Genomic DNA, 15675 nt, shown 5'->3' on the forward strand with positions numbered 1-15675 from the left:
ACAGGCCTGAAATGCAGAAATGAATGTAAATTTAACCCGCTGAAATATGAAATATCTTGAGTTCATTCTGTCTGCAATAAAATAGAAGTCAAGGTTTGTTTGTTTATTAGAATTTTAACGTTATATTTTACACTTTTGGTTACATTCATGACAGGAAACGGTAGTTACTTACTACACAAGGTTTATCAGTTCACAAGGTTATATCAAACACAGTCATGGACAATTTAGTGTCTCCAATAAACCTCACTTGCACATCTTTGGTATGTGAGAGGAAACCAGAGCACCCGGAGTAAACCCATGAAGACACGGGGAGAACATGCAAACTTCACACAGAAAAGGACCTAGACCGCCCCACCTGGGGATCGAACCCAGGACCTTCTTGCTGTGAGGTGACAGTGCTACCCACTTAGCCACCGTGCCACCCAAAAGTCGAGGTAAAAGTTAGAAACACTGTTTTTACTGCCCCATTTTTTCTGGTTTGGGGTTGTATGTAATACACTGTTGTACCTTTTTATTACAAATTTAAAACTTTAAGTAAAATCTTTAACCTTAAGGGTGCCTCCCAAGATACATTATTTTAAAGAATTTGAATGTAAATGTGTGAATTTGAATGTAAATGTAAAATTTTAATGTAAATTAAGCTATGTATGAAAAAAACTGTTTCATTTATCTTCAACCATCTAATGAAATTTGCAGGTGCTGATTTTGTCATTATTATCTTAAACAAAGCAGAACAATGTAAAACACAATAGTGCCAATCCAAGCTGAAGGTGATGGCTATATCTGTCCAGTGCTTAGTCACTGTGGTAAAGTCACCAGAGGTATAACAAGCTTATCCTGCTTAGCTAAATGCTCATAAGACGTAGGGTACAGTGTCATTTGCTTTAAACAAAAGCCCCACCTGCTTTATTATTAATGGGGCTTTAATCAGAATAAAATTTTTTGCAATCTAAACTTTCTGCTAAAATTGTGCAATAAAAATTCTAAAAAATATATGGTTTCTATGCCAGGAAACCCAGGGAATCTTACCCATGCCTTTATTGCTGTGAGGTGACAGTGCTACCCACTGTGTCACCTGTATATCATTCAGAATGGCTTAATTTATTATTTAAAACAATCTCCTGCACAAGAACTACATTTTCAGTTACTTCTGGCCTACAGTAATGTTCTGTGCCATCTTGTGTGTTTTAATAAAAGTTTGACTGACTGCTTTGTAGCTAGTGTTTGTAGCACTCTTAAAAACTACAATTTATTCTAATGTTTATAATTAATTGTAATTTTTGTTTTTTCCAATTATTGTCAAATGCTAAATTTTGGGCATCTGGTCAAATGTCTTGTTAATTATCTAGGTAAAAAGCAAACACCAAAGTAACACAAAAAGTTACTTACACATATGAAACACACTTATTTATGTTTTCTCTGCATTTTCATTAATTTAAAAATAAACATTGGAGCCGCTCAGGTGGCGCAGCAGTAAAAACACACGCCGGAACACCAGAGCTGGGATCTCAAATACATCGTATCGAGTCTCAGTTCTGCCTGCCAGCTGGGCTGAGCAGCCACATGAACAACGATTGGCCTGTTGTTCAGATAGGGGTGGGATATTAAGCCGGATAGGGACTCTCTCATAACTAATGCATTTACGACCTCTGCTGGCTGATTGATGGCGCCTGCACAGAGATGGGAAAAGAGTGCTGTCAGGGTGTGTCTCTCCGTACACAGTGCTGATCCGCATTGCACTCGTCAAAGTGTAGGTGACAAGATGCATACGGCTGCTGCCAATGTGTCGGAGGGTTAGCTTCGTTGTCCTCAATCAAAGCGGGGATGGGCATTGGTGGAGAGGAAGCATGAGGCAATCCGGCAATTGGACGCACTAAAAGGGAGAAAAAGGGAGAAAATGCATAAACATTATAAATATTCAAAATAAATAAATAAATAAACATGGAACAAATAAAGCATAAAACATTGAACATGCTATTAAATTTGCATGTGTTATTTATTTCCAATGAATACATGCATTTAAATACATACAAATATTTAGACAATAAACAATTATTGTGCATGATCAGAAGTTTCTTCCCTGTAAAATATGTATTAACACAAATGTAATTTTTACTTTTATTTGTTTAAAATTAAGTCCTGCAACATATTTATAACTGTTTGCACTGATGTTTTTGCCCAGGTGTTCCTTTTTAAGACTCTTCTTTTTAAGTAATAAAAAATGTGCAGCAGACCAAAGTAGCTTCCCAGGAAAATCCCCTGAGCTGCACAGACTGACAAAACTTTAATCCTATTAAGTTCACATTGTTAGGGATGATGCGGTTCATCAGTGCTTAATGTTGTGCAGCCTTGTTTTTAGAGCCATTTAGTTGTAGTCTAAATATTACACTAATACTGTATGTCTGATAGTTTTACTGTTTCCTTATTAGTTGTTCCTAAACAAAACCCTAATTTTACAATAAATCTGTTGCAGATTAGATTACAGAAGTACCTGCTTATCCATGAGGAAACTGTTTTAAAGTCTCCTGTGGATGCTTGGAACCATAAATAATACCGCTCTAAATATACATTTTTCCTATGTACATACTTGTGATAAAATTAAATGAATAAATGAGTCACAATAAGAAATTAATAAAATATGTAAAATAAAATACTACTCTTATAGCAACATTTTAGTGTTACAACAATTATATAAGTTGGGGTAAAGCATTTAATGAATGTGTATAAATCACTATGTGGGACTAATACTAATATACTGTTCACATTTTTGCCTAGTTTAACTGCTAAAACAAGTAGTTAGGGGCTGTAAAAGTTTGATTGCATTGCGAGCTGGTTTACAAACAAACAAATGTTAGGATTACAATGAAGATTGCATTTTAATTTGTGCATTTTGATTATTTTATAGGGAATTTTCTTATAGCATTGCCCAAAAGCTTTTGTTATTCTTATTGCTATAATTACACATTTAATTGCTGAGTAATGTAAAAAATGTAACTGATGTTTTTAATAAACTGAGTAATTTTTAATAAACTGATTATTAGATTATTGTTTAATTTACCTTCATATAAAACTTACTCGCCGTGACATTTATTTGTTTTAAAGTTTTAAACAAGAGGAATGAAACCAGAGTGAACACAGAATGTTGATTTTTTAAAATTATTAATTATTATACTTATAGCCTTGAAAGGCAATTTTAAAATCTGCAGCAAGTTTGGTGAATGTGAAATGACATTTAGTAAGACGACATCAGTTTCCTCTGGTGGTAATAGTAATGTAATGCAGTACCAGTAAAGTTCAGCTCATTGACAGATTTAACTAATCCAGACGTGAAAAAAAAGTCTAAAACACAGTTTACCCAACTAACCTGTAACAAGGAACTAAGTTCCAAAAACCGGTGATGATACAATAATGTGTATAAAATAAGCATTAATGATCAATCATCAAGGTTTGTCTTTTGCAAAAAACTGCGTGAGTAAATAGTACAAGTTTACACACAATGTTTCCCAATGACTGATTGCAAAGAACTTAAGGGTTTCACCATCTACAGTCCTTAACATCATTTAAAGATTCCAATCACTGCACAAATATCCAATCACTGCACAAATATCCCTTTGGACTCTTTCACGTTGGGCAGCATTGTACCGTATCGTACTCTTGCTTTGCTGTTTTTGACTTGTTCTTGTCTAGTTAATCTTAATTATTGTCTAGTGCACATTGTTTATCATAGTCAGCATTAGCATAGCTTATCTTAGTCTTTGGTATGTATATATACACTGGTAAGCCATAACATTAAAACCACCTTCTTGTTTCTACACTCACTGTCCATTTTATCAGCTCCACTTACCATATAGAAGCACTTTGTAGTTCTACAAATACTGACTGTAATCCATCTGTTTCTCTGCATGCTTTGTCAGCCCTCTTCACCCTGTTCTTCACTGGTCAGGACCCCCACAGGACCACCACAGAGCAAGTATTATTTGGGTGGTGGATCATTTTCAGCACTGCAGTGACACTGACATGGTGGTGGTGTGTTAGTGTGTGTTGTGCTGGTATGAGTGGATCAGACACAGAAATGCTGATGGAGTTTTTAAACTCCTCACTGTCACTGCTGGACTGAAAATAGTCCACCAACCAAAAATATCCAGCCAACAGTGCCCCGTGGGCAGCATCCTAAGATCACTGATGAAGATCTCAAAGATGACCAACTCAAACAGCAGCAATAGATAAGCGATCGTCTCTGACTTTACATCTACAAGGTGGACCAACTAGGTAGGAGTGTCTAATAGAGAGGACAGTGGGTGGACACAGTATTTAAAAACTCCAGCAGCGTTGCTGTGTCTGATCCACTCATACCAGTACAACATACACTAACACACCACCACCATGTCATTGTCACTGCAGTGCTGAGAATGATTCACCACTTAAATAATACCTAGTCTGTGGTGGTCCTGACCATTTAAGAACAGGATGAAAGCTAAAAAAAAGTATATATGGAAATAGATTGGTTACAGTCAGTAATTGTAGAACTACAAAGTGGACAGTGAGTGTAGAGACAAGGAGGTGGTTTTAATGTTATGGCTGATCAGTGTATTTTAGTCGTGGTAAATCTGTTCTTGGTGGTGCACCAGTGTTTGACTGATCCATGTTTCTCTGTCTCTTCTTATTACAGGTGGCACCAATTATTAGGTTTAGGGGTAAATTACCTCTTTACATGGTATGTTGTGATTAAACATTTAATAAACAGAATGATAATTTAACCCTCCTGTTATGTTCGTTTCTTAGGAACAGTAATGATGTTCCCGGGTCAATTTGACCCATAACCTAACAGGAGGGTTAAAAAGCTGTTTTGTGTTTACTCCTGGTGTCCTTATCTAATATTAAAATTATTGTGCTGAAACAGCACAATAAAACATTAAATCTGAAACATTAAACTATCTCAAACTAGCAAAATTAGAATAAATCGGGTTTGAAATAAATATTTTTCACAACATTGTATCATATTTTTATGGTAAAATGAAGCACTTATTTAGACATGTTAATACTGTTTATGTGCAACATGGGACTGGGCGAGCACACTGCCCAGTGGACGGGCTAATGAATTCATGACTTGACCTCACTAACACACCAACACACACACACACACACACAGGGTGAAAGAGTAAGTGAGCGAGAGTGAGAGGAAAATAACACTAGATGTAAATAATTAAAGAACATGAAAATGAGAGGAGCAGGATCACACTGGCATCACAGAGGCATGTCAGTGCATCACATCACATCAGTGTTCAGTCTCATCACGTTCTGCCTTCATATAACTTTTCTTCTAGTGTCCTGCTGACCACTTGACCATAACTAATGGAGCCAGGTAAGACTGCAGCAATTTTAACTCTTAAATGTACTCTATATCAGATACTTGTCTGAATACATTACATTTCTTTTAGTTCAGTCAGCAATATAGTATTATAAAATGTGTACATATTCCTATATAACATTAAAACCACCTCCTTGTTTCCTCACTTACTGTCCATTTTATCAGCTCCACTTACCATATAGAAGTACTTTGTAGTTCTACAATTACTGACTGTAGTCCATCTGTTTCTCTGCATGCTTTGTTAGCCCCCTTTCACCCTGTTCTTCAATGGTCAGGACCCCCACAGCACCACTACAGAGCAGGTATTATTTAGGTGGTGAATCATTCTCAGCACTGCAGTGACATGGTGGTGGTGTGTTAGTGTGTGTTGTGCTGGTATGAGTGAATAAGACACAGCAGCGCTGCTGGAGTTTTTAAATAATGTGTCCACTCACTGTCCACTCTATTAGACACTCCTATCTAGTTGGTCCACCTTGTAGATGTAAAGTCAGAGACGATCGCTCATCTATTGCTGCTGTTTGAGTTGGTCATCTTCTAGACCTTCATCAGTGGTCACAGAACGCTGCCTACGGGGCGCTGTTGGCTGGATATTTTTGGTTGGTGGACTATTCTCAGTCCAGCAGTGACAGTGAGGTGTTTAAAAACTTCAGTGCTGCTGTGTCTGATCCACTCATACCAGCACAACACACACTAACACACCACCACCATGTCAGTGTCACTGCAGTGCTGAGAATGATCCACCACCCAAATAATACCTGCTCTGTAGGGGTCCTGGAAGAGTCCTGAACATTTAAGAACATGGTGAAAGGGGGCTAACAAAGCATGCAGAGAAACAGGTGGACTACAGTCAGTAATTGTAGAACTACAAAGTGCTTCTATATGGTAAGTGGAGCTGATAAAATGGACAGTAAGTGTAGAAACAAGGAGGTGGTTTTAATGTTATGGCTGATCAGTGTATATGCTAATTCTTAATTTGATGCAGGTCAGCATTTCAAGGAGCAGACTGATAATAAAGAATAATCTTGTGGAACAAGGAACAAAAAACACCTGTTATGTTCACATCTGGCCTAATATGATAAAAGATATTTAAAAGCAAGGCTCTACATAGGTTCACCACCTTATGAAAGACTGTGTAGGTGATTATCCAAACGTTTATTAACATTGTTTTTAAATGCAGGACTTCACTATCTACAATCCATAGCATTATTAAAAGATTCAAAGGATCCAGAGAAATCTCTGTGTAATATATTCAAATGGTCAGGTGGCACTGCATAAAAAAGACATATTTTTTGGAATTAATGAACAGTGTAAACTCTAAGCTGGAGACAAAATAACGATCCTGATGGTTACTAAAGCAAAGCATCTGTATGGTTAAGGAGTATCTAAATTAAAAATCTATTTTACTGCTGTGCAAACTGAAAGAGCGAGAGAAATATAAACCTGGTTGTCAATTATTAAATAACATGTTTTCCCGGGCATGCGCTCTCCGACCAATAAGGTAAGAGAAAAGCCAGAAGTGAAAGAGTTGCAAGACAAAAAGCAGTGGAAACAACATTTAAACAAAAAAAATGGGGGTTGGCTAGGGGGGACGGTGCCCCTGTGATGTCAAGTTTGCCTCCCTTCTACGCCTCCCCCCACAAAGGAGGAGTGACCTCACTCTTGCAAACATCAATCCTTTGACGTTGATGGGAAACAGGGGGAGGGAGGAGGAGTTTTAAGGCAGGCTGGTACGATCTCCACTCCTGGCTCGAATATTCAAACTGTGCAAAGTAACTGTTTCAGTCCCAGTTAATACTAGTTTTTCTGCATTAATCTACTTACTCACTTATGAAAAGGTAAATAAATGGTAGCCAGTCATGTCTGAAAGTAGATGCCTGACCGGCCTATAGAACTGCTGGAGGGAGCTAGCACAGTTTATCACTGTGCCACCTGAGCACCCTTATGTGGAATTATAATGCAAAATTATAGGAAACTGGTGCTGCAAGTAGTGTGGGTACCATTTGTCTCGATGGTTCTGGGACCTGGATTTGATTGTTTGATTGTCTGCCTTTCTAAGACGAATTATTAGAGACGATGCAAGTGCAGAGACATTCACAAATTTTATTAAAGACACTAGAGGAACTAGTCAAACAAGATAAGAAACAAGGCTAGAACTGTGAACTAAAACAAGGAACATATACCATACTCACTGTGAACACAATGTGGAGCTACAATACCAACATGAATTGTTAGGCTAAAACTAAGGCTAAACTAAAAGCAGTGCTAAGACCAAATGCTAGCAAATACAATACATGGAAATGCTCGGAATCAATCCCTAAACTAACACAAACCCTAAACTGTACTAAATGAGGAATTCTAAATTCTATGCTAAAGCTAAGCCAACAGCTAATAAGTATATGAGGGACAGGATACCCTTGGAAACACCAAGACAAGGACAAGACAGAGACTAGGATTAAGAATACACTAAAGTCAGGTTATAACAAAGAACATGGTGAGCACACTATGTGTAGGCTACGACAAGGCACATGAATCTCTAGGTCACACTAGAACAAGGCACATTGTGTACATCCATACTGTACATACATACATGCACATGTCCATACATTTTCTAAATATTGACTGTATATAGTCTTATAGTTTGTATATTTTTGTGTTTAATGTTTAATGTGTACATTGCTTGTATACTGTATTTATACTAGAGAGATACCATCAGCCGGAACCAAATTCCTTGTTTGTATCCACCAGAGGTGGAAAGAGTACTAAAATATTGTACTCAAGTAAAAGTACTATTACTTTAATGAATTTTTACTTAAGTACAAGTAAAGTTACTAGTCTAAAAATCTACTCAAGTAAAAAGTAACTACAGTAGTTTAAAATGTACTCAGAGTAAAGATAAGATAAGATAAGATAAGACTTTATTAATCCCCTTAGGGAAATTAAGTTGTTACAGCAGAATGAAGACAAGAATACAAGAAATACAACTAAGTAAAAAATATTGCACACATAGTGAGTAGTTATTTACTCTATAAAATATCTAAAAAATAATATATACATTAAAAATATGCAAAATATATTAAGTTATTGCACTTATTGTGAATAGGTTACATATTGCACTTGTTATTACACCCAACATGAAAGATTAGGAATGAGTGATATTATTATATATTATTATTGTTGTAAGCTCTGATGGCTGCGGGAATAAAGGACCTGCGGTAGCGCTCCTTCTTACACAGGGGGTGGAGGAGTCTGGTACTGAAGGAGCTTGTTAGGTCTCCTACAGACTCATGTAGTGGATGTGTGGTGATGTCCAGGATGGATGACAGCTTGGCTATCATCCTCCTTTCTCCCACCTCCTCTACAGGTTCGAGAGGACAGTTCAAGACAGAGCTCGCTTTCTTGATCAGCTTAAACGTTACTTAGTTACTTTTTTAGCAGGAGAGGGTGTATCTTCTGTGTAATGCAACGGGACAATTGGATATAAATCTCACAATAGTTGTTTTTAATTAAAATATAATAGAAAAAAACATGTTGATACAACATTTAAAACATTTAGGGATGTGTCATGTGTAATTTTAGTCCCATAAAACTTTTTCAAACTGTATAACCATCATACTAGTGATGTGTCGTAGAATGATTCGATTCTATTGAACGGCCCTTTAAAATTAAACAAAGGAACCGAGTCGCGCTTATGGGAGTCGTTATATATGTATACGGCTCTTTAAAAGGAACCGAGCCAAAATATCCGACTCCCCATCGCAGAATTTACTGCAGTAGTTTCCCAGATTTTTTTTTAGTGTTTTTTTTACTCAGTAACGGATGTTATTTAAAATATAGCGAATTACAATTCTTAATACAAAACATACTTAAGTAAAAGTAAAATTACAGGCTGTAAAATCTACTTTAAGAAGTACAAGTACACAAAAAAACTACTCAATTACAGTAACGCGATTAAATGTAACTCGTTACTTTCCACCTCTGGTATCCACATACTTGGCCAATAAATCTGATTCTGATTGACTAAGGCTACTAATAACAAAGAACATAGACCTGCAGGTCAGGCTACAAACATGGACATGGACATCAAGGTTACATTAGAGCAAGATACAACAAGGAGGGTTTAAGGCTAAGCTTTCCTATCCAACTTTAACCTATTTTACACCAACGGTCCTCAGCTTAAACAGGGGAGCATGGGTAACATCTACACTTATAAAACTTATAAAAATTATCTACCAAAGCACAGGTAATCATGGGTGTGAAGGAAAATCATAAGGCAGGGGTGGGGACAGAGGGACATGGAGCATAAACAAAAGTCAATGTGCTCTGGGAGCCAAGCCAAAAATATTTTTGGAGTGTCACTGTGTGTTTTCTTGGACTTTAGGTATACCATGCTACTGGGTGAACTGGCTACTCAAAACTGCCTAGTCTTACTAAAACAAAAATGAATAGTAGTCATTACAAATAATCTTAAAAATCAATATTAGAAACTAATTCTAGAAACTAATTTGGGCAGCACGGTGGCTTAGTGGGTAGCACTGTCGCCTCACAGCAAGAAGGTCCTGGGTTCGATCCCCAGGTGGGGCGGTCCGGGTCCTTTCTGTGCAGAGGTTGCATGTTCTCCCCATGTCCGTGTGGGTTTCCTCTAGGTGCTCCGGTTTCCTCCCACAGTCCAAAAAACATGCCACCAGGCTAATTGGAAACACTGAATTTGTCCTATAGATACCTAGCCGCTAGATGCACAAACCAGTGCATTGTAGTGCCGGTCCCAAGCCCGGATGAATAGGGAGGGTTGTATCAGGAAGGGCATCCGGCATAAAAAATTTGCCAAATCCTGCCGGCGACCCCTAACGGGAAGAAGCCGGAAATGCCGACCCCGTAATCGAAGTTAATAATAATTTCAAGAAAAGATCAATGTCAGTAGGTCCTTGCCAGAGAGTGAAGATACGGTTACAACGATAGTCTTCACACTGTATTTTACTATTGTGTTTACAGGCAGCCCACCACACGTCTCTGAAGATCAAGAACCACATCTCCCAGCTGTCCCGGTCATAGTTCAGGAAGTTCAACCTCACCCAAGACCTCAATGCCCCCCATCATACGACTCAATCAGCAATCTAACCACAGTACATGAAAATGACACAGACAGCATCCAAACCAGACATCAAATGACTGATGGGGATAGCATCCAAACAGCCAACCCAGCAAATGACTCAGACAGCGCTCGAACTGGACACCTAACATGCGACACAGACAGCAACCACACCCTAAACCCTGTGTGTGACACAGACAGTACCCGTGGACTCCATCCTGCTTATGACATTGAGCAGACAGCTCCAGATGGAGAAGCTTCTACCGCTAATCATGTTGCTAATCTTCCTGAAGAGCCTCCACCGTATAGCCCACCAGACCCCAAATTGGCTTATCTTGTGTACCCACCATCGCTCAGCCAGTACTCTAACCAGTCTGTTCTGGCATGCCAGCTCGATGCCAGTTCACCTGCTTTTTATCAGCCCTCCTTCCTACCAACCTCCACCTACCCATCCTACACTATAGTAAGAACCCTGACTTGTGTGATGACTTATATATATATACTCAAATAATGCACACATACATCAGGGTGTGCCTCAGGGCTCGGTCCTTGGACCACTGCTATTTATTCTATACATCTCTCCCTTGGGTGAAATTTTCCGAAATCACGGGTTAAAATTCCACTGCTACGCGGATGACACACAGATTGACCTTAGCCTCAGGCCCTCTGATCCCTTTCCTCCTACTGCCCTCTCCAGGTGTCTTCAAGATCTCATCCTATGGCTGCGGGCGAATTATCTTCAATTAAATACCGATAAAACTGAGCTTCTGTATATTGGCTCGAAAGCTGCACTTTCCTCTTTCTCTTGCCCTGTTCTTCTCATTGGGAACACCTCTGTTTTTCCTGCTGCTACTGCACGGAACCTTGGTGTGACAGTCGACCCTCTCCTAACTTTTCAGCCCTACATCCACTCCATCACAAAGTCTGCTTACTTCCACCTACGTAACATTTCTCGTCTTCGCCCCATGATTTCACCTCAGACAGCAGAGCTTTTGGTCCATGCTTTTGTTACTTCTCGGCTGGACTATTGCAACTCACTGCTCTATGGTCTTCCTAACAAGTCGATACGCCCTCTACAGCTTATTCAAAATGCTGCGGCCAGGATCCTCACATCCACTCGAAAACACGACCATATCACCCCGGTTTTGGAGCAATTGCATTGGCTCCCTGTGCATAAACGCCTCCAATTTAAAATACTACTCCTTACTTTTAAAGCCCTTCATGGACTTGCCCCGGTCTACCTCTCCCATCTGCTGACACCTTACATACCCAGTCGCTCACTCAGGTCCTCCGATGCTGGCCTGCTGGCCACACCTAGATTTAGGCTGTCAACCTTGGGTGGCAGATCATTTAGTGTGGCTGCCCCCACTCTGTGGAACGCTCTCCCTTCTTCTCTTCGCTCTGTCTCTTCACTTCCACAATTTAAATCTCTGTTAAAAACCCATCTCTTCAATTAACTATGCTTTCTTTTTGTACCTCACTGAACTGTTTATTGTTTGATGTAAAGCGACCTTGGGTATCTTGAAAGGCGCTATATAAATTGAAAGTATTATTATTATTATACAGTGTATCACAAAAGTGAGTACACCCCTCACATTTCTGCAGATATTTCATTATATCTTTTCATGGGACAACACTATAGACATGAAACTTGGATATAACTTAGAGTAGTCAGTGTACAGCTTGTATAGCAGTGTAGATTTACTGTCTTCTGAAAATAACTCAACACACAGCCATTAATGTCTTAATAGCTGGCAACATAAGTGAGTACACCCCAATGAAGATGGATGGATGGATGGATAGGTTAAAATATAATTATTAGTGAGTATTTTGTTTATGATTACACAGAACTGTATATAAATCTATTTCTTTATTGCAGTATATGAATGGTGCACCACTGAGTGAAGAACAATCACCTTTACCCAAAGACTATCTAATGGAGTCTCTGCTAGTCACCATCTTCTGCTGCCTGATGAGTGGCCTGGTCGCTCTCATGTACTCTTTTGAAGTAAGTGATGTACTGACTGGCATATTGATTAAAGTGGAATGTTCTAAACAAGGGTCAAGCCACCCACATTTTGTTCAGGATTGTTATCGCGACCCAAACAACTTAATTAATAAAAATAGTGTTAATCTGGTCCTACTCTGGTTTACACTATGTAACGTAATTTGTGTACAAGTTCATTTTGTGTCTGTTAAAATTCATTAATAAAAAATTTTTTCTCTGCGGCCCATTTTTTTGGGCTCACGACACACTTCAAGTTCACGACAAAGGGTTTGAAAAGTCCTGTTCTAAACATTCGGGCAAAATGGTAGCAAGCATCACTGGTTTTGACTGCCTCTGGGTTTAGCATGTTCTCCCTGTGGATTGTTTTTACTTCCCAAAACATTCATTCATTCATTTATTCATTCATTCACTGTCTGTTTTACCACCTCTTTATCCTACTTAGGGTTGCAGTGGGTACAATTCACTGGGCGAAAGGTAGGAAACACACCGGACTGGTTGTCAGTTAATGAGAAGGGGCTTTAAGCATTTCTAAAAACCTGAGTGTTTGTTTATTCTCATTAAGACAAGACCAAAAAACCTTTTGAGAGGTCTGTTGGGGGAGGTCCATATTATTTTTTTCAACCTGTATATAATGATAAATTTATATTTACTAAATATAAATGTAAGTACAATTATTTGTGTTACTAATTACTGATGCAGGTAAGATCTATGTATGTACCTGTCATAACCTGATTAAAGATAAGGTAAAGCATGTAAAAATACAAATAATTCTAAATTGTAATTATAAACCTTGATACTTATTTAACTTTTAAATTCAAAGTACTCTAACATTACATTTTAAAAATAATAATAAGTAATATTTAGGTTTGTCCTAATTTATTTTGACACCCAAACATAGAGATACAAATATATACATTATACAATAATACATGGATTAATGCACATATATTCAAAGCAGGGTTTGATTCCTAGGTGGAGTGAGCTGGGTCCTTTCTGTGTGGATTTCACATGTTCTCCCCGTGTCTGTGTGGGTTTCCTCCGGGAGCTCTGGTTTCCTCCCATAGTCCAAAGAAATGCAGTTAGGTTAATTGAAGATACAAAATTGCCCTAGCTGTGTGTGTGTATGTGTGTAATTTGCACCCACAGTGACCCTGACCAGGTTAAAGCAGTGGTAAAACAGACAATTAATGCATTAATGTATTTAAAGCCTCTTCACCTGTGGATTGTCTGTTTTTTGCAGACTCGTGCAGCACTGGCCCGGGGTGACATACAGGAGGGTGAGAGGGCCTCCCAGAAAGCCCGTTTACTGGTGATGATCAGTCTGATGTTCGGCATTTTTGTATTTATCTGCTGGATCATATATGGGGTCGTAACCCTCTGCAGCTAGTTTGCTTAAGTGCTGAAGGTTTTCTGTGTTTCATGAAAACACAATATAAAATGATCCAATTTTCATAAATACACGACATGACCATGACATGTTTATGGTTACCTGGCACCCAAAAATCACAGTTAAAGCTATAGGCATTACTGTGCAACTGTTGTAACACGTCTTCTTTTGTTCCTCCACTAAATTTATATATCAGACTGCCAGATAAAAGGGTGTGATTCTTGAGCTGTTACAACCAGAAGCAGTTTTTAAGCAGTAGTAGAGCAACCTGAGCTCTTCAGACCCACTTTACCATTTACTGACTTAATTTTTGTCTATAAATATTGCATAGTTGTTAGCTTGATTTCATGCAGTATGTATTTTTAAGCTGTAAATAAAGGAAAGAAATGAACATAATAAACCTAATCTTATATAACAATAATCTTGATTCTCTGGTCACACATATGGTATATTATTGACAGTGCAGTGAAAAAGCATTTGCTTCCTTCCCAATTGCATCTATTTTTGCCATACTTATACGAGGACTCTTCAAAAAGTTTCCGCACTTTTAAAAACTCTATTCATTAAGAATTTCAAAAACAAATGACATTACTTCTCGACATACAGTGGGGCCACTGATTGTGCAAGTTCTCCTACTTAGAAAGATGAGAGAGGTCTGTAATTTTCATCATAGGTACACTTCAACTATGAGAGACAAAATGAGAAAAAAAAATCCAGGAAATCACATTGTAGGATTTTTAAAGAATTTATTTGTAAATTATGGTGGAAATTAAGTATTTGGTCAATAACAAAAGTTCAACTCAATACTTTGTAACATAACCTTTGTTGGCAATGACAGAGGTCAAACGTTTCCTGTAAGTCTTCACCAGGTTTGCACACACTGTAGCTGGTATTTTGGCCCATTCCTCCATGCAGATCTCCTCTAGAGCAGTGATGTTTTGGGGCTGTCGCTGGGCAACACGGACTCCACAAATTTTCTATGGGGTTGAGGTCTGGAGACTGGCTAGGCCACTCCAGGACCTTGAAATGCTTTTTACGGAGCCACTCCTTCGTTGCCCGAGCGGTGTGTTTGGGATCATTGTCATGCTGGAAGACGCAGCCACGTTCCATCTTCAATGCTCTCACTGATGGAAGGAGGTTTTGGCTTAAAATCTCACGATACATGGCCCCGTTCATTCTTCCCTTAACACGGATCAGTCGCGCTGTCCCCTTTGCAGAAAAACAGCCCCAAAGCATGATGTTTACACCCCCATGCTTTACAGTAGGTATGGTGTTCTTGGGATGCAACTCAGCCTCCAAACACGACGAGTTGAGTTTTTACCAAAAAGTTCCATTTTGGTTTCATCTGACCACATGATATTCTCCCAATCCTCTTCTGGATCATCCATATGCTCTCTGGCAAACTTCAGACGGGCCTGGACATGTACTGGCTTAAGCAGGGGGACATGGCTGGCACTGCAGGATTTGAGTCCCTCTCGGCGTAGTGTGTTACTGATGGTAGCCTTGGTACTTTGGTCCCAGCTCTCTGCAGGTCATTCATCAGGTCCCTCCGTGTAGTTCTGGGATTTTTGCTCACCGTTCTCATGATCATTTTGACCTCACGGGATGAGATCTTGACCCCAAGGGAGATTATCAATGGTCTTGTATGTCTTCCATTTTCTTACAATTGCTCCCACAGTTGATTTATTCACACCAACCTGCTTGCCTATTGTATATTCACTCTTCCCAGCCTGGTGCAGGTCTACAATTTTCTTCCTGGTGTCCTTCGACAGCTCTTTGGTCTTGGCCATGGTTGAGTTTGGAGTCTGACTGTTTGAGGCTGTGGA

At 38.9% G+C, this 15675-nt stretch overlaps 1 protein-coding gene across 1 annotated transcript; it reads left to right on the plus strand.

Annotated features, from left to right (window-relative positions):
* The first annotated feature begins 9555 nt into the window (after positions 1–9555).
* Positions 9556–13849, plus strand: LOC134317983 (proline rich transmembrane protein 1B). Its single transcript, XM_062998730.1, has 4 exons — positions 9556–9559; positions 10358–10917; positions 12334–12462; positions 13703–13849. Exons 1-4 carry the CDS (start codon positions 9556–9558, stop codon positions 13847–13849), a joined length of 840 nt encoding a protein of 279 aa, XP_062854800.1.
* The last annotated feature ends 1826 nt before the right edge of the window (positions 13850–15675 follow it).

The sequence above is a fragment of the Trichomycterus rosablanca genome, chromosome 7 (assembly GCF_030014385.1).
Source record: "Trichomycterus rosablanca isolate fTriRos1 chromosome 7, fTriRos1.hap1, whole genome shotgun sequence".
Lineage (NCBI taxonomy): Eukaryota > Metazoa > Chordata > Actinopteri > Siluriformes > Trichomycteridae > Trichomycterus > Trichomycterus rosablanca.

Excerpts from the sequence above, each read along its gene's own strand:
- LOC134317983 (XM_062998730.1), top strand. Across the intron at positions 10,918-12,333 it reads CCTACCCATCCTACACTATA|TATATGAATGGTGCACCACT; the intron begins GTAAGAACCCTG and ends TCTTTATTGCAG. Across the intron at positions 12,463-13,702 it reads CTCTCATGTACTCTTTTGAA|ACTCGTGCAGCACTGGCCCG; the intron begins GTAAGTGATGTA and ends TGTTTTTTGCAG.